The sequence below is a fragment of the Schistocerca nitens genome, chromosome 4, assembly GCF_023898315.1.
Source record: "Schistocerca nitens isolate TAMUIC-IGC-003100 chromosome 4, iqSchNite1.1, whole genome shotgun sequence".
In the NCBI taxonomy this organism is placed as follows: domain Eukaryota; kingdom Metazoa; phylum Arthropoda; class Insecta; order Orthoptera; family Acrididae; genus Schistocerca; species Schistocerca nitens.
In genome coordinates, this window is record NC_064617.1 from 493,182,267 (window position 1) to 493,203,872 (window position 21,606).

General features: G+C 40.7%; 1 protein-coding gene across 3 annotated transcripts in view; it reads left to right on the top strand.

Annotated features, from left to right (window-relative positions):
• The window catches only part of LOC126251369 (probable RNA helicase armi), a 56,322-nt gene extending 34,971 nt beyond the window's left edge, over positions 1–21,351 (top strand). For 2 of the 3 annotated variants that reach the window (XM_049951751.1, XM_049951752.1), the window contains 3 exons: positions 2,203–2,483; positions 17,992–18,234; positions 20,757–21,351. In XM_049951751.1, coding sequence (XP_049807708.1) covers positions 2,203–2,483; positions 17,992–18,234; positions 20,757–21,119 — 887 coding nt within the window. In that variant the 3' untranslated portion in view covers positions 21,120–21,351. Of the gene's footprint in view, positions 1–2,202; positions 2,484–7,089; positions 7,285–17,991; positions 18,235–20,756 lie in introns of those variants that run through there. The other variant, XR_007545728.1, reaches the window with a different exon arrangement.
• Positions 21,352–21,606: the final 255 nt, after the last annotated feature.

The window sequence follows — 21,606 nt, forward strand, 5'->3', positions numbered from 1 at the left end:
AACAAACAAGACAGAGAATCTTACTGCTTTTGGATGGATCCTTCTTCAGAGCTTTAGTGTCCTCTCACGACTGCGTGGCTACATTATCCTGGCTGATTACATTGTGCTGGTACTGCAGCACAACTAGCATGAGGGTTCGTGTCTGATGGAGTGGGTGGTGGGTGAACGGCGGCGAATGGTGGGAGGGGGGGAGGGGATTCAGGAAGGCTAGTTGATGGCTGAGAGGGAGAGGCAGCAAGACACTGGATGGGAATGTGCCACCAGTGAGCTCATTCTGACCACAGGCAGAAGCAGTTGTGTGCAGCATACGATATAGAGGAGTATATTAACTATTTCAGACCTGAATTTATTCTGGAGGAAGGAAAATTGTTTATGCAGTTATGCTCTTAGGTGATTCAAAATTATTTTAAATGCAAGATTTATACAAAAATGTGTATCTGTTTTCAAAACATAGTTTGCACACTTGGACTAAAATAACTGTTTATGAAATAGTGTCTATTGTAATAAATAGTAAAATGACCTTTTAATAATTGCCATGCAAAATAACAACAACAATATTCAATTATACAGTGGAATATAGTGAACCAACAACATCCATGCATTCAGGTGGTCATAAGCTGTTATGCATTGCTAGAGTGACTTGCTGATATTTTCATAGTAATGCCCAAAATTGACAGCACTTGCACACGATAAAACAGTGGAACATTCACAGATGTGTACCTGAGGTTTCCATTTGAGGAGGGGGAAGCTTGTGTTGAGGATAAATACAATAAAAGTTGTAGCCAGAGGGTGTGAAAGGGTTAGAGGAGGAGACAGAACAGAGAAAGAGGAATATTCTGCAGAGGAAGTTGTGAGTGCAGGATGAGATGAGTTAGGATCATGGGGCAGGGGTGGAAGGGGGTGTGTTGTAGGGACTAGCGCAGATAAAGTGCCAGGAGGAGTATAGGATTGAAAGATGTGTTGCAAGGGCAGCTCCCAGCTGTGTAACTCAGAGAAGCTGATGTTGAGGAGAAGGATCCAGATGCCCCGGGTTTTGAATGAGCCGGTAAAATCAAGTGTGTACTGCTCTGCAGCTTGTTGCACCATTGGGTGGTGAACTGTGCTCTTGGCCATAGTCTGTCAGTAGTTATTCAGTCAGGTGGACACCCGATTAATGGACTTGCTCACATAAAATGCTGTGCAAAAGTCGCATCAAAACTGATATATGATATGACTGCTTTCCTGCCTCTGGAATAGGATGTTTGTGAGAAAGGGGGAGGGGGTGGGGGTTGTATTGGCTTGCAACTAGGTCTTCCTCAGAGGTATGACCCATGTGGCAGGGGTTGAGATGTGCTGTAAGGATATTTTCTAGATTGAGTGGGGTTGGAATACCATTTTGAGAGAGGTGAGTGATGTTCCTCATTTTTGGTCATGGTGATAAGTAGTTGAAGCCATTTTGAAGGGTATGGTTAAGTTTGTTCCAGTCCAGGTTGGTATTGGGTGTGAGGGGTGGTTCTTGGGGGGTTGTCAGAGCATTAGGGACATTTGCAGATATGGCACTATTTTATTCCAGCGTTCTAAAATTCTAGCTATTCTTGTATCATACACAATGGCTGCATATCCATGACTGTCTTTCTTTTCACATGTCAGTTTAATTGAAATAAGACACTAAAGTAAACAACAATTCAAGTTTCTTAGCAAAGGAAAATACAATAATTTTCACTTCATTTTCTACATATTACCTTTTTATTTACCTCTGTCAGATATTTTGATCCCCATTATTCTCCACCTGATTCATTTAGCTATAATTACTCATGGAATTTATATCCTGTATATTCAAATCCTAAAAAGATCATACTAGTACTGTATAGGCCAGAGTACTTAGAACCATTGGGTAGAGAGACAATGTTTGTGTTATACGAATGACATGATTGCCTCTGTGTAGCCAAACAAAAATAAAATAAAATGATAATTGAGTGATAAGTATTGTCTTAAACTTTCTATCAGAAGTTTGCTTGTTTGTACTATGTAAATAGATTTCCTAAATCTTCTGCATGATTTACCAAATTAATAGTCATTGTTCCCTAAAATTTCTGTTTTTCATTCTACATTCATCAGATTTCACAATACACCAGTATATGATGCATTCATAAAGAGCAGAACTGAAATATTTCTTCTGTTAGCCTGAATATTACAAGTGTTGTGATTTCATTTTGTCTACAGCGGGATGCCTTGATAAGAAGTTGGGTCAGGTGGTGCTGGCAGGTGACCCACAACAACTGGGCCCTATAGTATCATCAGCTGCAGCCAAGGAATATGGGCTTGGCGAGTCATACTTGTCTCGTCTCCTACACTGCCCCCCCTATTTGCGAGACACAGCTGGGTTTCCTGGCACAGGTTATAACCCCCGACTTGTAACAAAGTTACTGTACAATTATCGTTCACTGCCTGAGATTCTTGAAGTGCCTAACAAAATGTTCTACAACAGTGAGTTAATTGCTCAGGTAAGTAATGGCTTCTTTAATTAAATTGGCTAGATGTTATTCACATCTATTACTTAAATCATTGAGTTAGTAATACTGATATGTTCAATCTCAAAGTACCTTTAATTCTGAAATATATTAGAGGAATAAATGAAATATGATAATTGTAATTCATGGGTGATACCCAAGAAGTAGTTCAGAGGTTTATACTCCCAAAAATTACTATAACAACTATGTAGCTTGACATTTTTTCAGTGTAGTATTTGGTGTGTTGTTTACAGTACAATATAAAATTGGGTATAATAAATGAAAACTAATGCCATGTTGTTAGAAAAACAGGGGGCGCAGTACCTGGCAATAACAAAATGTTTATAAGAGATCATTACTATAACACACACACTTGATGAAAAACCCTATAAAAGTGGCACCAAAACGTGTCTTTCATAATGCTAATAAATCAAATAGACAAAACAACTACTTTGCTAAAAAAGAACAAAATATTTCATTCATCAGATAATACACGCTTTATGACAATCAAATTCTCACAGAAATGTCAGTATACAGATAAAAAGTTTCTGTCAATGTAAACTTATATTTTTGCTGTTACGTTACGTTGAACTAAATTTGTGAAGAATACACATATTTATTATTTGATAATACCTTATTTTCCTGAATATAAGCCACACAGTTAATTGTGTGTGTGTGTCGGGGAGGGGGGGGGGTCTCATTGAAGAAAAATAGTGTCAAATTACCCTTTTACAATATCTATACACAATGTGGTCACTCTTACACTACTTGAATGCTTTTGTGATAGAATCTTGTGATATTGTGTACTATGCAGAGATAATGATAATCCACTCACATATAACTCTGACTGATGAGTTTTTAATATTGACAGATGGAGTGAGTGCATGGTCCCCATATAAAGTCAGTCAGAGTAGTCTTTTAAGAGATGGTGTTTAAATGGCTTCTTCGCGATGACGTCAGGCACCTGCAGTTTTGTAGTTGTACTTGCAGCCTTTTTGTAGGCAACAAGTCACAACTTCCATTTGGGAAATATTCCTTGGGCAAATATTTACTCTTCAGAATAACGAGAAGAGGGAGAGGGGAGCTTTCATACCTCTGCAGTAACTACTAACATCATGTTTTAGAATACTGCTGCGCGGTGTGGGATCCTTACCAGATAGGACTGATGGAGTATGTCGAAAAAGTTCAAAGAAAGGCAGCACATTTTGTAATATCGCAAAATATGGGAGAGAGTGTCACAGAAATGATACAGGATTTGGATCATTAAAAGAAAGGCATTTTTCGTTGCGATGGAATCTTCTTACGAAATTCCAATCACCAACTTTCTCCTCCGAATGCAAAAATATTTTGCTGACACCGACCTACATAGGGCGGAACGATCACCATGATAAAATGAGGGAAATCAGAGCTCGTACAGAAAGATATAGGTGTTCATTCTTTCCGCGCGCTATACGAGATTGGAATAATAGAGAATTGTGAAGGTGGTTCCATGAACCCTCTGCCAGGCACTTAAATGTAGCTATAGATGTAGATGTAATGCTTTGATTTTTTTCGTTCCCAGTGTTCTTAATTGTATACTTCTCACTCCTTTATAGTCCTCTGTCATGTTGCTTGGTTTGTCCCAAAAAAAATGTTTGTTGCTCATCTGATATATGGTGGTAAGAGTGTCACTGGCATATTTGGATTGCCTGCATTTGAAAGTAGCTGAGATTCTTGGTAAAATCCTCTGCCATTCTCTGTGTATGTGAAATGGATAACCATGCAGCTCCAACCAATACTACCATAGCACTCTGCCCATGGTATGGTTAAGGCCTAGCTTCAAGTTTAGGATATTTCCTAGCTTTTTCCCATCTGTAGGTTTTCCTTGCTGAAACTGTGGTGTGTTGCTTTTTCTGCAATATGTTCAACGCCAACCATTACATTCATCCAAACCATACTTTTTGCCAGCTTCTCAGTTAAATGTATTCTTTGCAAAACAGTAATTCTGAGCTCGAACTTTGCATCATAACTGCACCGAGTTTCGAAATTTGTTGATGATTTTCTCTCGATGTTACAAATCATTGGTGCACACATAATTTTCCTTTAGTTGGAGAAAACTTTTGCTTGTTCTGTCATGTAAAATAATGGAACTGTGAAAATGATAACAGTGATTGCCTAAATGAAATGTCAATAATTGAAGATGTGCAGTAGCCACCAGAAAGATCGCGGGAGGCGCACATCAGCACGGCGCGTCACGGACAGTAGTTGCCACAAGTAGAGTCCCGTCCACCAGAGGGAACGCGAGAATTCGGACGCGACCTCTGCCGGCGTAACAACAACAACTCAGGCAGCACGGGCCGTGCCCAGTCAGTTAACATCAAGCATGCCTAGGGCACAGTCCCGGTCTACGCCAAGTGAAGTGCGACGTAAACGTGAACAGTGTTATTACACAATTGGCGACGAGTAGGGTCATTCTTTCGCGTGTTGCGTCGTTGTTCCGGTTTCGCAGCTTCTCCACGGCATGGAGGATTTGGTGCGGGTTTTGGTTGAGCAGCAGACGGAGCTCATGGCCACCATGAAACAAGTGCTTCCGGCGTTGCTCTCCACGCAGTCTGCTCCAGCGCCGTTCCCTCCTCCCTTTCCCCCGTATGACGAGACGGCGGAGGATTGGGACGCATATGAACATCGCCTTCAGCAGCATTTTCAGGCATTTCATGTTGCCGATGCGGAGGTATGTCGTGCTCTCTTCTTGTCTTGGATATCTCCCTCGCTGTATCAAGTTTTGCGGCAACTACCGTCTGTGACGCGCCGTGCTGATGTGCGCCTCCCGCGATCATTCTAGTGGCTACTGCAAGATGGTTACATTGTTATCTCATACACATTGATTAATTCTGAACAGTAGTGATACTGTTGCTCTGTTTCTAACTTGGGAATGAGTGCTACAGTGAATATTCTGTGACACAAAAATATTATCATGTGCATAAGATCATGAGGATTAACCATTATGTAATTTTTCATGGCTGAATTTTGCGGAAAAAACTTGACTTACATTTAGGCAAATACAGTATGCAGAGACTCGATATTATCTTTCAACTATCATGGTGTATTTAAATCCTGTTTTGTACGGCATCTCTAGTTAATCATGAGTCACGTCAAATTGAGTACTAGAGCGTGAACAAAGTAAGATGGCTATGCACAGAAAATGTATATGCTCTCTGTGTGTTCAGCAAGTCCATCTCTGTGATATAAAGAAGTGGCCACCTTAGTTGCATGTAGATTGTTGGCTAATGCACATAGACTATTTTCGTTGTTATCTCTGTCCTATACAGAATAGGATTGCAGTTTGCAAGCACAGTAGATGCAGTGACAGCATTTTATAATGGAGGAAGTCAGGTTGTGCATACTGTCAGTTTGTCCTCATCCCTGCACAGACCAAGGTATATCACATGAACTCTAACTAAGTAGTTATTGGTATATTTCAAAGAATAGCTACATCATTGTCTGGTGCAGAAACATTTAGTAGTGTATGTGGATACTGTCTGCAAAAAGTGTTGCATACAGACTTAGTAGTGAAGTGCTACACAATAGTATACCTTGTGCAGCCAGATAAACTTTAGAAACATTTCTGATGTTGCAAGAGGCAGGACAGAACAAGTTGATAGCCTGGTGAAATTCTAGCGAAGAAGAACCACTGATATTGCAGTGAACACAGAAGCAATTGCTACACATTAATTGAGCTGGGTGCCCAAGCCAGCAAAGCAGCAGAATAACAGTGTGTTGACAGAAAGATTCTGTCACAATGGTGACCGTGCAACGTGGAATGAGAAAGCGTAAGTTAGGTGTAAGAGTAATTAGTCAGTGTACTGACACAGCAGAAAGATTGTCTGAAAGGTAAAGTTATGAAATTCTAACCAAGCAAGGAAAGCAGACCAGTGGATGTCATTGCCACCCTACAGTAGCATGATGAATGCAGGCCATCATCAGTTCCAGTGGAGGTAGGCTCAGTGTGCAACCAACCAGCCTGGCCGTAAAACCTATGCTGGCCTGCTGTCTATTCATGTAGCTGTCAATGTGCTTCTGTGTAACAGCATGTCCCACTCTGGGGACTCTGACACTGCCAGTCACATTGCCGTCATCCATGCTGATACAGATGGGAAGAACTAAGATGCCTTTGACCTGTGGTCTGTATGGAGGGTTCGACTATGGCTGCTGCCGTCTTCCATACTGAGCGTCCCTGGTTCCCATCTAGAGAGATGCAGCTGTTCTTCCGTCATCACAGGGGGAGAGCCAGTGTGGCTGCTCCTGATGACAGACTCTATTGCCATGGCTGCCTCTCCTGTTCACAATCTATGACAGGGTCATGGGTGGCTTGGTCATCATCTCCTGGAAACTGTTAGCACCTTGGCAGTACTGACGACACAGCGCATGCTAACTTCTTTGGAGCAATGGCCATGTGGTGACATTGGTACTGCCACCGTGACTGCGAGGCACATCTGATCAGCACATTAAGGAGTGGGCGCCTACTGCCTGCGCACATGCCAATGCTAGCTGCCTTAACATTGATATCTCAGCTGTTGTATTTGTGTGGACAGAAAATATATGATGCTTAATATTGTTTCAGTAACTACATTGGGCATGAGGCAGCATGTACCCTTCGAGTCTACTTTAACAATTTCTGTGTGGTGTTACGTTGACCTGACATTGAAGCATCATGGCCAAAGTATTCACCCTGATGGCAACTCCAGTTGTAAAGAAGCAATAAATTAAAACTTCATGACTGATGTGGCAGTTTTACTGCATGAACAGCAAAAATGTAGTAAGCAATATACATTTTTTCCTTCATCATCTTTGGTTGGGGGTGGAGAGTCAGCTGGAAAAAGTATCGTAAAGATTTGGAGAAGAGGAAATTTTGTACATATATACATTTCTTTGGGGCAATGGCCATGTGGTGACATTGGTGCTGCCACCATGATATGGAAGAAGTAGACGATAAATTACAAGACTTTTCTATATCTTTGCATTTTTAGTGGGAGTCCTGAGATCCACGGAAACTAAAAAAAAAGATCAGACTTGTTTCCAATTGTTCACAACATTAGCTAGCAAATAATCCTGTATGCAGTAGTATTGCAATAGCTATTCTTGAATTCTGTATTTCATTTACCGTAGTATAAAAATACATTTGAAAATCAGTTTAGAATCTCTCAACTCTGAAGTTTTTACCTTGCGTAATACACGGAAGTATACAAAAACAATTCTTGTGTATTCCCTTTCTTACATTCCTTTGCTGTTTCTTTCTGTAAACAGAACATGTGGTTTTGAAAACCAGTGATTTTGTTTTTTACTCATTTGTATGTGTGTAGCCACCTGGTAAGCAGAGACTTTTACATCTTTATTGGATTGTCGTTTTATTTTGGACATTTTTTGAGCATAGTCTGTTTACTAGATGTGCTAGTTCTGCTTGGTCAGCAGGAGACGTTTGTCCTACTGCATAACAGAAGAAGAGACTTGTTCATGTATACAGAGTGAAGAAAAAATGTTACATTTGGCGGTAGGCATGTGATTCCTCATCCTAATTCAAGACAAAAGTGCATTTAAACAAAACCTAGTCCTGGCAATAGGTTTAATAGAGATGTGATTTACAAAAGAAGGCTCAAGTAATATTGTAACTCGGCTGGTCCCGGCGGAGGTTCAAGTCCTCCCTCTGGTATGGGTGTGTGTGTGTGTGTTTGTCCTTAGGATAATTTACCGTATTTACTTGAATCTAAGCTGCACTTTTTTTCCGGTTTTTGTAATCCAAAAAACTGCCTGCGGCTTAGAATCGAGTGCAAATCAAGCGGAAGTTACGAAAAATGTTGGTAGGTGCCGCCACAACTAACTTCTGCCGTCGAATATATGTAACACTACACAGGCATGCTTTGTAGGCACAAAGATAAATATTGACGCCAAAACCTCTGCGTCAGTAAATCAATTAAAAAAAAAAAGGTTAAAGACGAGCTTTTTTCTCTGCCCCAAGCTTCAACCACTGCATTTTCATACATTATCCAACAAAGTAAATACAAATTCAGTATTGTTCATCTTTGAATGTAGCAGCATTTCAATGTACTACGAAAATCCAACTGGCAAGACTGTTTGGGATGTTTGTCAATATGGCCAACTCTACGTTCTGAATTTTTTCCTATCTGTGAGAAGAGATGGTTGCTAATAGAAACTTTTATGAACTGTGAATCACATGCAGCATTCTCTTCACCATAAGAATAATACGAATATAAACATTTTGCCATGTATTGTTTAGAAATGAAGCACGGCAATTGACTAGGTTTTTAAATCTAAGATGACTTTAATTTCTGTGCAGAATGTAATGTACTAAAGAGGCACCTGCAAAGATTTTCAAACGGAGAAAAATTTTCGCTAAACTCTCGTTCAGAATATCTTCTATCATACGCAGTCTATTATTTGGTTCTTGTTGATCATTATCAAAGAAAGCATCAGTGTAAATAACAACAAATATCAGTCTCTTGTCATTGTTTCGCTAATGAGGCGATTCCTCTCTTTTTTATTTTAATTGTAAGCGGCGGTAGCGCGCACAAAAGCAAGCCATCCCGCAAGCAGCGACAGGCCGTAAACACACACTATCAGAATGCGACAAGCAATGCATGACACAGTATAGTAATGCATTTTCAGCTTAGAGTGACGTGAACACCTATAACAAAGAGAACGGCACTTATCAGATCAAAGAAAAATAAGCAATCAATTCAAACCAGACGAAGCACATGAAAAAGGAAGGGTACCCATATAAATACGTACGGAGCGCCTGACGCATAGCAGTGGCTACCTGGTAAAGCTTAACTGCTAAGCTTACTACTCGAACCAAACTACTGTAGCTGTATCGTCACTCATATTACAATGGACCAACTTTGTTTCGTTTTGGAGGTGCGGCCTAAAACTTTTATTTCCCCTTGAATTTCGAGTCTCAAATTTCAGGTGCGGCTTAGATTAGGGAAATTTTTTTTCCTTGATTTCGAGTCTCATTTTTCAGGTGCGGCTTAGATTCAAGTGCGGCTTAGATTCAAGTAAATACGGTAGGTTAAGTAGTGTGTAAGCTTAGGGACTGATGACCTTAGCAGTTAAGTCCCATAAGATTTCACACACACAGTACTGTAACTGTGGACAACATGTCCATGAACAGGAAGCATGAACTCTATGCTGTGCTGCAGCTGTCCCATTAGCTAGGTGAGTTGAGGCAATGCCTTTGTTCACCAATGTTTGTGCCAAACATCCCCCCCCCCCCCCCAAATTAAAGCATCAAATTGTATCCAATTTACACTTCGACAGTGCAGTATAATAAATGACTGCTTGGTTTTGCCCTTGACACAAATACAGTAGGAAACAGTCGTGGATACAGTGACATCATCTGTATCTAATCAGGCACAAGAAACACAATAGCTAGGCTAAGCTATACTGCACATTGTGCTACGTGCAATAATTCCATTCGGTATGTTTGATGTTCAGGCTTATCTTAACAGAGCCTATACGTACAGGCACAAGCAACATTCACTTCAGAGAAGATGTTCAAAGTGACCATTGTGCATTTGCAAACACTTCACCACTCACTAAATCATACTTTGCTGGACCCTAAGCAACATATCTGCCCACATTGCTGAAGTGGCATGCATGTGAGCTATTAGGTCGTATACAGCCATGAATGGAGTACAATAAACTTATTCCTTTAAGAGTTCCAACAAATAAAAATCTAGTGAACTAAGGTCTGGGGAATGTGAAGGCCTGAACATTGGGCCTACTTGACCAATCAATCCATTTCCCTAGAAACACTTCATTTAAATAGTTACACACATTTATTCCAAAGTGTGGTGGTACACCGTCATGCTAAAGCCATAGCTGTTGATGAACACAAAGTGGAACATTTTCTATAATGTGTCAAGCAAACTATTGCAAAGAAATGTACATTCTACTTGTCTGACGATAGGTAAGGGCCCAAAAGCACTCACACAGCTCCAGCTCACAGGTTTTAGCTGAAGTATGCCTGAAAGCCACATTCACGGGTGGCATGGGTTGTGTTCCAACAAATATTGACTGTTGTGGAGACTGAAAATACCTTCATGAGTTAAGCTAGATTCATCAGTCCATATCGCATTATTTATAAAATGTTCACAATCTTCCACTTAGTGCAAAAGCCATTCACAAAACTGTAATGTCTAAAGTGATCTTGTGGCCACTGGTGCTGAGGTAACAGGTGATGACAGGGATGCAGTTCTTCATCATGCAGCACCTCAACAACCAGTCTTTCAGATATCTGGAACTTCCTTGCAATATCACAGGTACTTTGTGGAAGTGATTGGTGAATGATTTCAAGAATCACACCCTCTATTTGTGGAGCACATGCAGTCCTAGGATGACCTTTTTCCATTGCTTGTGGATGAAGATTACCAGTTTCCCAAAGACATTGCTATGAAAAACATTCTTATCAGGATGGCACCTTTGAGGATACTTAGCATCATATGCATGAGCAGCTGCAGCAGCTTGGTTGTCAGATGCACCCAGCACCAAAAGCATATTGACGTGTTCATCGCTTGTGTGCTCCATCTGGAGCCGCCCTACATGGGCTTGACAGTACCATTGATATTTGGGCAAAGCATGGTTAGTGAATACAGACATGTAGATTAATGGAGTCCAGTGTCATGTGACAGGCTATTGTCATGTGGCCAAATGATGTCCTGTTTGTAAATGATGATAACTAGGGAACGCATGTCTGAAAAATGAAAAAGGAATCTGATGATGATTCAAACCATAGCTCCGTGGTGGAGGAGGGTTTGATGTCCCAGCAGTGTACACAGTGAGCCACAAATGCTGGTACAGTAGTGTGGGTTGATATACATTCCTCTGTACATTCCAATGTACTACGCGATATGACAGTGCTGCCAGCTCATCTTTTTCGTACTGATGTTTCCAAAATGCAATTGATCTGATTTTGCTAGATAAACTCTTGTCTTGAATCTGAATGAGAAATCACTTGTCGACCTCCAAATGCAGCATTTTTTTCTTCACCCCTTACATTCATGTATCCAGTGTGTGAAGTATATATTCAAATAACTATAAGGACACAATTGAAATTTCACACCTTTATCAGATTTTAAGGTATCACATTGATAACACATCACAGATCAACGGCTTTTATATTGGAATGATTTCTTTGTACTTCAGTATTTTTTTATAAGCTCTCTTTTGCTTTAGAGAGAAGAAGAGTTCCCTGGACTGTGTATGTGAGGTGCAAATTTATGTGCAGTTTGTGTACTGCCTCTAAGAAAATTTTTATTTGAATTTTGAAACTGTGTGTGTGTGTGTTTGCATAATTAGTGAAGAACTGTATGACAAAGAATGTTAAGAATCTCTAGAAAAAGATGGGAGGCATAGAAATAAGAAGGAATGAGAAATGTTGCTTGTAACAGATTAAATAAATTCCCTTCAACAGTGATGCATGTTTGAAGTTTGACCTTCATTTTCTGATTGATGTTGCCTAACTGTTGAAAATTAAGCACTTTATGTAAGTCAGACTACTCTACATGCTTCTTGTTTGATGTGTTTAGTTTTGGTACCCTGTGATCCCCCCCCCCATGAACCATGGACCTTGCCGTTGGTGGGGAGGCTTGCGGGCCTCAGCGATACAGATAGCCGTACCATAGGTACAACCACAACGGAGGGGTATCTGTTGAGAGGCCAGACAAACGTGTGGTTCCTGAAGAGGGGCAGCAGCCTTTTCAGTAGTTGCAAGGGCAACAGTCTGGATGATTGACTGATCTGGCCTTGTAACAATAACCAAAACGGCCTTGCTGTGCTGGTACTGCGAACGGCTGAAAGCAATGGGAAACTACGGCCGTAATTTTTCCCGAGGGCATGCAGCTTTACTGTATGATTAAATGATGATGGCGTCCTCTTGGGTAAAATATTCCAGAGGTAAAATAGTCCCCCATTCGGATCTCCGGGCGGGGACTACTCAAGAGGATGTCGTTATCAGGAGAAAGAAAACTGGCGTTCTACGGATCGGAGCGTGGAATGTCAGGTCCCTTAATCGGGCAGGTAGGTTAGAAAATTTGAAAAGGGAAATGGATAGGTTAAAGTTAGATATAGTGGGAATTAGTGAAGTTCGGTGGCAGGAGGAACAAGACTTCTGGTCAGGTGACTACAGGGTTATAAACACAGTCAAATAGGGGTAATGCAGGAGTAGGTTTAATAATGAATAGGAAAATAGGAATGCGGGTAAGCTACTACAAACAGCATAGTGAACGCATTATTGTGGCCAAGATAGATACGAAGCCCACACCTACTACAGTAGTACAAGTTTATATGCCAACTAGCTCTGCAGATGATGAAGAATTTGAAGAAATGTATGAGGAAATAAAAGAAATTATTCAGATAGTGAAGGGAGACGAAAATTTAATAGTCATGGGTGACTGGAATTCGAGTGTAGGAAAAGGGAGAGAAGGAAACGTAGTAGGTGAATATGGATTGGGGCTAAGAAATGAAAGAGGAAGCCGCCTGGTAGAATTTTGCACAGAGCACAACTTAATCATAGCTAACACTTGGTTTAAGAATCATGGTAGAAGGTTGTATACATGGAAGAACCCTGGAGATATTAAAAGGTATCAGATAGATTATATAATGGTAAGACAGAGATTTAGGAACCAGGTTTTAAATTGTAAGACATTTCCAGGGGCAGATGTGGACTCTGACCACAATCTATTGGTTATGACCTGTAGATTAAAACTGAAGAAACTGTAAAAAGGTGGGAATTTAAGGAGGTGGGACCTGGATAAACTGAAAGAACCAGAGGTTGTACAGAGTTTCAGGGAGAGCATAAGGGAACAATTGACAGGAATGGGGGAAAGAAATACAGTAGAAGAAGAATGGGTAGCTTTGAGGGATTAAGTAGTGAAGGCAGCAGAGGATCAAGTAGATAAAAAGACGAGGGCTAGTAGAAATCCATGGGTAACAGAAGAAATATTGAATTTAATTGATGAAAGGAGAAAATATAAAAATGCAGTAAATGAAGCAGGCAAAAAGGAATACAAATGTCTTAAAAATGAGATCGACAGGAAGTGCAAAATGGCTAAGCAGGGATGGCTAGAGGACAAATGTAAGGATGTAGAGGCTTATCTCACTAGGGGTAAGATAGATACTGCCTACAGGAAAATTAAAGAGACCTTTGGAGATAAGAGAACCACTTGTATGAACATCAAGAGTTCAGATGGAAACCCAGTTCTAAGCAAAGAAGGGAAAGCAGAAAGGTGGAAGGAGTATATAGAGGGTCTATACAAGGGCGATGTACTTGAGGACAATATTATGGAAATGGAAGAGGATGTAGATGAAGAAGAAATGGGAGATACGATACTGCGTGAAGAGTTTGACAGAGCACTGAAAGACTTGAGTCGAAACAAGGCCCCGGGAGTAGACAACATTCCATTGGAACTACTGACGGCCTTGGGAGAGCCAGTCCTGACAAAACTCTACCATCTGGTGAGCAAGATGTATGAAACAGGCGAAATACCCTCAGACTTCAAGAAGAATATAATAATTCCAATCCCAAAGAAAGCAGGTGTTGACAGATGTGAGAATTACCGAACGATCAGTTTAATAAGCCACAGCTGCAAAATACTAACATGAATTCTTTACAGACGAATGGAAAAACTAGTAGAAGCCGACCTCGGGGAAGATCAGTTTGGATTCCGTAGAAATACTGGAACACGTGAGGCAATACTGACCTTACGACTTATCTTAGAAGAAAGATTAAGGAAAGGCAAACCTACGTTTCTAGCATTTGTGGACTTAGAGAAAGCTTTTGACAATGTTGACTGGAATACTCTCTTTCAAATTCTAAAGGTGGCAGGGGTAAAATACAGGGAGCGAAAGGCTATTTACAATTTGTACAGAAACCAGATGGCAGTTATAAGAGTCGAGGGACATGAAAGGGAAGCAGTGGTTGGGAAGGGAGTAAGACAGGGTTGTAGCCTCTCCCCGATGTTATTCAATCTGTATATTGAGCAAGCAGCAAAGGAAACAAAAGAAAAATTTGGAGTAGGTATTAAAATCCATGGAGAAGAAATAAAAACTTTGAGGTTCGCCGATGACATTGTAATTCTGTCAGAGACAGCAAAGGACTTGGAAGAGCAGTTGAACGGAATGGATGGTGTCTTGAAGGGAGGATATAAGATGAACATCAACAAAAGCAAAACGAGGATAATGGAATGTAGTAGAATTAAGTCGGGTGATGTTGAGGGTATTAGATTAGGAAATGAGACACTTAAAGTAGTAAAGGAGTTTGGCTATTTGGGGAGCAAAATAACTGATGATGGTCGAAGTAGAGAGGATATAAAATGTAGACTGGCAATGGCAAGGAAATCGTTTCTGAAGAAGAGAAATTTGTTAACATCGAGTATAGACTTAAGTGTCAGGAAGTCATTTCTGAAAGTATTTGTATGGAGTGTAGCCATGTATGGAAGTGAAACATGGACGGTAAATAGTTTGGACAAGAAGAGAATAGAAGCTTTTGAAATGTGGTGCTACAGAAGAATGCTGAAGATTAGATGGGTAGATCACATAACTAATGAGGAGGTACTGAATAGGATTGGGGAGAAGAGGAGTTTGTGGCACAACTTGACCAGAAGAAGGGATCGGTTGGTAGGACATGTTCTGAGGCATCAAGGGATCACCAATTTAGTATTGGAGGGCAGCGTGGAGGGTAAAAATCGTAGGGGGAGACCAAGAGATGAATACACTAAACAGATTCAGAAGGATGTAGGTTGCAGTAGGTACTGGGAGATGAAGAAGCTTGCACAGGATAGAGTAGCATGGAGAGCTGCATCAAACCAGTCTCAGGACTGAAGACCACAACAACAACAACCCTGTGATAGTGCGGTATTGACTAAGATTGAAGAACTTTTTTTCCCCTTTTTTGAAAAAATGCTTGAGTAATTAATTTTGAATGCTGTAGAAGTCTTCATCTGGTTACAGTGAAAACCTATTTCATTGGTTGTTATGAAAAAACTATTTAATGTCCCATTTATTATCTTAGTAGTAAAAGCACATTACATACCTCAATGCACCAATCCTGATGTACTTGTTGCAAATATTTACATCTCTGCATTCATACTGTCTTAGTGCACAGCTGCACATTTTGTGTAAATAAGCATAAAAAGGGAATAATAACTATTTGCAATATGTGTACTTGCAAAGGTGGACGTAAACATGAACTGAGTCCTTTCAAAATTTACATGATAAATTCAAGCAGTGGAAAATCCGGGATGGAATGTAACAATATAATGGAAAGGAAAGTTGCATCTCACCATATAGCAAAGATGCTGAGTTGCAGATAGGCACAACAAAAATACTGTCACAAATAAAGCTTTCGGCCAGTATGGCCTTCACCAGAAATAGACAAGAGACACACACGCTCACACTCACTCACACAAATGCAACTCATCCACATGATTGCAGTCTCTGGCAACTGATGCCGCACTGCAAACAGCACCAGTGAATGATGGGAGTGGTGACTGGGTGGCGGTAAGAAGGAGGTGGGGAGGAGGAGGGATAGTCGGGCACGGGTGCGGACAGTGAAGTGCTGCTGGGGAGCACGCAGGGACGAGGTGGAGAGAGGATAGGGCAGCTGTGTGCAGTCGGGAGGTTAGATGGGGACAGGGGAGAGGTGGGGAGAGAGTGGGGGGGGGGGGGGTAACAGGAAACGAGAGAAGTAAAAATATTGAGTGTGATGGTGGAATGAGGACAGTGTAGTGCAGGAATGGGAATAGGGAATGGTGGTGGATGAGAGAGGACAATGACTAATGAAGGTTGAGGCCATGAGGGTTATGGGAACATTATGCTCCAGGGAAAGTTCCCACCTGCACAATTCAGAAAAGCTGGTGTTCATGGGAAGGATCCATATGCCACAGGCTCTGAAGCAGTCATTGAAATGAAGGATGTCATGTTTGGCGGTGTCCTCAGCAACAGGGTGGTCCACTTGTTTCTATGCCACAATTTGTCGGTGGCCTTTCATGCAGACAGACAGTTGGTTGTGATGCCCACATAGAATGCAACACAGTGGTTGCAGCTTCACTTGTGGATCACATGACTGGCTTCACATACAGCCCTGCCTTTGACGGGATAGGTGGTGTTTTTGAATGTACTGGAGTAGTTTGTGGTGGGAGGAGACGTGGGACAGGTATTGCACCGAGGTATGTTACAGGGGTATGAGTCATGAGGTAAAGGGTTGGGAGCAGGGGCTGCATAGGGATGAACGAGTATATTGTGTAGGTTCAGTGGACAACAGAATATCACTGTGGGAGGGGTGGGAAGTATAGTGAACAGGACATTTCTCATTTCAGGGCACGACAAGAGGTAGTCGAAGCCCTGTTATTCAGTTGTAATTCAGTTGCTCCAGTCCTGGGTGGTATTGAGTTACGAGGGGAATCTTCCTCTGTGGCCGGATGGTGGGACTTTGGGAGGTGATGGAAGACTGGAAAGATAAGGCTCGGCAATTGATTCTTGGGTGTACTACAAAACTAACAGTGCCATCTATTTTTTCTTTGGTGTACTGTGCTGTCACTAAGATAAACATCTGAACTACTTACAGAGCAAACTCTTAAAAATTAAAATTATGATATCTTTTTTCCTCTGTGATACAATTTTCTGTGCTCAAGTTACCTGTGAAAATACAGAGAAAATTTGTCTAGTAGTTTTGCATATTAGCTTGTTCAGACATACAGACATTACAGTTTTGTTATTAGTATAGATAAAATCAAAGTCAAATTTCTTTCTTTTTGCACCGTTTTCTTTTGTTGTGAGTTGTGGCACGTGAATAAGGTCCATATTGGAACAAAATATGTATTTTGCTGTAAAATCCACTATCCTAAAAATTAATAACCTATGTAAAATTGTTTTTAACTTCAATGTTTCTTAATCAGAAGTGTATAATGTGCTATGTATATTTGTGTGATATCAGGCAACAGTTGTAGAAAAAGACTTAGTGAAGAATGATGAGTATCTGGCTAATGGGTAACAATCAGAGCAACAATGGAGGGAGCGAGTAACATTAAAACTACTTTCCGTACTGTGTATTCCATTGTCGAATTTCACCTGTCCAATTTTACATCTAGTCGCTGCTACTACCAGCCTCCCAGTGATTTGGCACACTTCTTAATAGTTATGTTTATAATTATCTGTAGAACGGTGTTTCCATAACCAGTTATGTGCTACTGTCAACTAAAACACAAAAAGCTGTTTTTTTATGTTATTTTTTTTATTATTATTATTATTTTTTTTTTTTATTTTTTTTTTATTTTTCATACATACATGCACGTGTTGTGTTTCATAGTATGAAAATTGATTGTTGGGTTTTGTGTAGAACATTAAATGAAATTAGGGTATGACTGTTGCTTTTAACCATGCTGTGTGTAATTGATATTTTTCAAAAGTTGCAGTTGAATGATTGCATGGAATCCTTTTGTTTATAAAACAGATATCTGAAAAAGAAAGCAATGAAGCAAAACTTCTGGCATCAGTTGAGTCTATACTGCCATCACGTTCATCACCACCTGCAGTTGTATTTCATGGTGTTATTGGCACAAACTATCAGGATGCTGAATGTCCATCATGGTATAACCCAGAGGAAATTGTCATTGTAACTTCGTACATCCAAAAACTTTACAAATTGGGTCTGACTGCTGATCAAATTGGAGTCATCACACCATATCAAAGACAGGTATTACTGTTACTATTTAGGTAATTTTTTCTTTAATGTAGAGCTACATTGTATGGTTTTTATCTGTTGTCTCATGAACTGAAACACACAACTCGTTGATGTATAGCCTTGGACATGTCTGTTTTGGTTCCATCAGCCAATTGCTGTTTGATTCATAATCTGGCATTCAATGAGTACGAGGAGCTGGTGTTTTACCAACCCTTGTAACATGTGCAAGAAGAATATTTGTGGCACCATTACTCAGACATGAGTGTGATATTATGAATATTCTATGGACCACATAAAAATGTAACAAACCCCCTCAACTGATGAAATGATACCTTTAAAGAAGATATTCCAGCCACTGTCTTTGTGCCATACATCCCCTGCATAATTAACAGAATTGGACATATACTTTGAAAATAGTTTAGACTGACTAAGAAAAGCAATGAGTGCCCCAGAATGCCCAAAAACAAATGAAACCCAATTAGAAAATCAGAAGATTACTAAATAACACCCACTTGCAACAAAGTGTATATCACAGTGATAGGAAAAACCCATTAACATCAGGATAACAGAACACAAACAAAATTGCAAGCTGACAGTCCAAGCCTGAGCACCCATTGAGTGATACAGAACATTGCACACACACCAAAAAAAGTTTTTCATTGCCCCGGTTCCCTGAACTCCTGAATATAGACGTTGACTGTGGTTATTGTATCACAGACACAGTCCCTTTGACTGTTCAGAGATGTCACTAAACCTGCCCAAAGATGTAAACAACCACGCATGAGCAGCACCTCTTAGACGGAGGGGGTCCGACAGCCAATCAGTTCCCCTCATTCCACCAGGAAGGAGGTACACGGTTCGTGTTGTCTGTAGTTCAACCATGCCTAGATGGTCAATACCGTGATTCGATCACATCCGCATTGTTACTTTGCACCAGGAAAGGCTGCTCAACAAGGGAAGTGTCCAGACATCTCAGAGTGAACCGAAGTAATGTTGTTCGGACATGGAGGAGATACAGATAGACAGCAACTGTCGATGACATGCCTCGCTCAGGCCGCCCAAGGACTACTACTGCAGTGGATGAGCGCTACCTATTGATTATGGCTTGGAGGAACCCTGACAGCAATGCCACCAAGTTGAATAATGCTTTTCGTGCAGCCACAGGACGTCTTGTTATGACTCAAACTGTGTGCAATAGGCTGCATGATGCGCAACTTCACTCCTGATGTCCATGGTGAGGTCCATCTTTGCAACCATGACACCATGCAGCGCAACACAGATGGGCCCAAAAACATGCCGAATGGACGACTGAGGATTGGCATCATGTTCATCATCACCGATGAGTGTCGCATATGCCTTCAACCAGACTGTTGTCAGAGACATGTTTGCAGGCAACCCAGTCAGGCTGAACACCTTAGACACACTGTCCAGCAAGTGCAGCAAGGTGGAGGTTCCCTGCTGTTTTGGGGTGGCATTATGTGGGGCCAACGTGCCCCGCTGGTGGTCATGGAAGGCACCGTAATGGCTGTACAATACATGAATGCCATCCTCTGACCGATAGTGCAACCGTTTTGGCAGCATATCAGTGAAGCAGTTGTCTTCATGGACGACAAACCGCACCCCCATCGTGCACATCTTTTGAATGGCATCGCTCGGCTAGAGTGGCCAGCATGTTCTCCAGACATGAACCCTATCGAACATGCCTGGGATAGATTGAAAAGGGCTGTTTATGGATGACATGAGCCACCAGCTGCTCTGAGGGAATCGCCGTTGAGGAGTGGGACAATCTGCACCAACAGTGCCTTGATGAACTTGTGGATAGTATGCCTTGACAAATATGGGCATGCATCAATGCAAGAGGACATGCTACTGTGTATTAGAGGTACCAGTGTGTACAGCAATCTGGACCACCACCTCTGAAGGTCTTGCTGTATGGTGGCACAACATGCAATTTGTGATTTTCATGAGCAATAAAAGGGGCAGAAATGATGTTTATCTTGATCTTTATTCCAATTTTCTGTACATGTTCCAGAACTCTCGGAACCACAGTGATGCAAAACTTTTTTGACGTGTGTATAAAGTTTCCTGAAACTCAAGTTCTGTCTGTGAAAACTAATGACCTTATCCTATTCTGAGAAGTAATTGCAGTCTAAAAGCACAGTAACAACTTCAACAAGAAAGAGGAAACTTTCAGGCTAATAAAAGGTTAAATTTCTATCTTACAGGGAATTATGGCATATGGTAAGAAGACATGCCAACAATGGCCACATGAAGGCCCTCCAACAATTTTGTCATTAGTACATACAACTTCCACCCATGAGCTCAAGTTCAGTCCTCCATGGGTAATGGAGAATAATACTTTGAGAATGCTAGCCACTTCTTCTGGCCAAACATAAGATTATTAATGAAACAACCATCAGCCAATGAACCCAAAACTGTTGCTTGAGGCAGTATGCCAAGAAGTGGTCACAAAAACTTCAGTGGTTACGTAACAGAACTTAATACTAATGTAAAAAACTCATCTTTTGTTTCAGGTTAAACGACTCAGGGATGTTCTTAAACAGTTGGAAACATCTATTCCTAAAATTGGCTCAGTAGAAGAGTTTCAAGGTCAAGAACGCATGGTGACTATTCTCTCAGCAGTTCGAAGTAATGCTTATCATATTAAAGATGACATTAGGCGTGCACTGGGGTTTGTTTCATCACCACAGAGATTAAATGTGGCTATTACAAGGGCACGAGCTTTGCTGGTAGTTGTAGGAAATCCAGTTCTCTTAGCACGTGATCCATTCTGGCGAATTCTGGTATCATTCTGTATCAGCAGAAACTGTTATATTGGATGTGATTTGCCAGTGAGTATTCAGAACATGTGTGATAATCAGTTAGACAACACATAGTTGTTATTGAGTTCAAAAACTTTGTTCTCCCATATGAAATGTTTGGCCAGTACTGTACAACCAGTGTGCAGGATTGTTCTTGATTTCTAACAAATATGTAAATACAGGATAAGTATATGACTTGAAGTGGCACTGTGCTGCCATATGTGGAAAATGCGTGTCAGACCCATGTACTGAGAAACAGTGATGAACCATTTTTTGTTAGCATTAACAGAGAGATAATTTAAAGCTTTTTTCGTAATTTTTATACTTTGAAGCCAGTTGCCTGACTGGAAAGATTTAACTGTCATTTTAATATAATTACAGTGATGACTTATCAATTACTGATCTGTATCTGTCCAAGTTCCTCAAATTTTCATTATTTACTTCAGTTCCTTATATACTTTTTAACTATAAGATGCAGCTTCTCATGCTTTGTCTGTGATTTGATTATTTTTGTTAGTAGTTTCATATATTCTCAAGCATGGCATGTAAGTTGGCAACATTA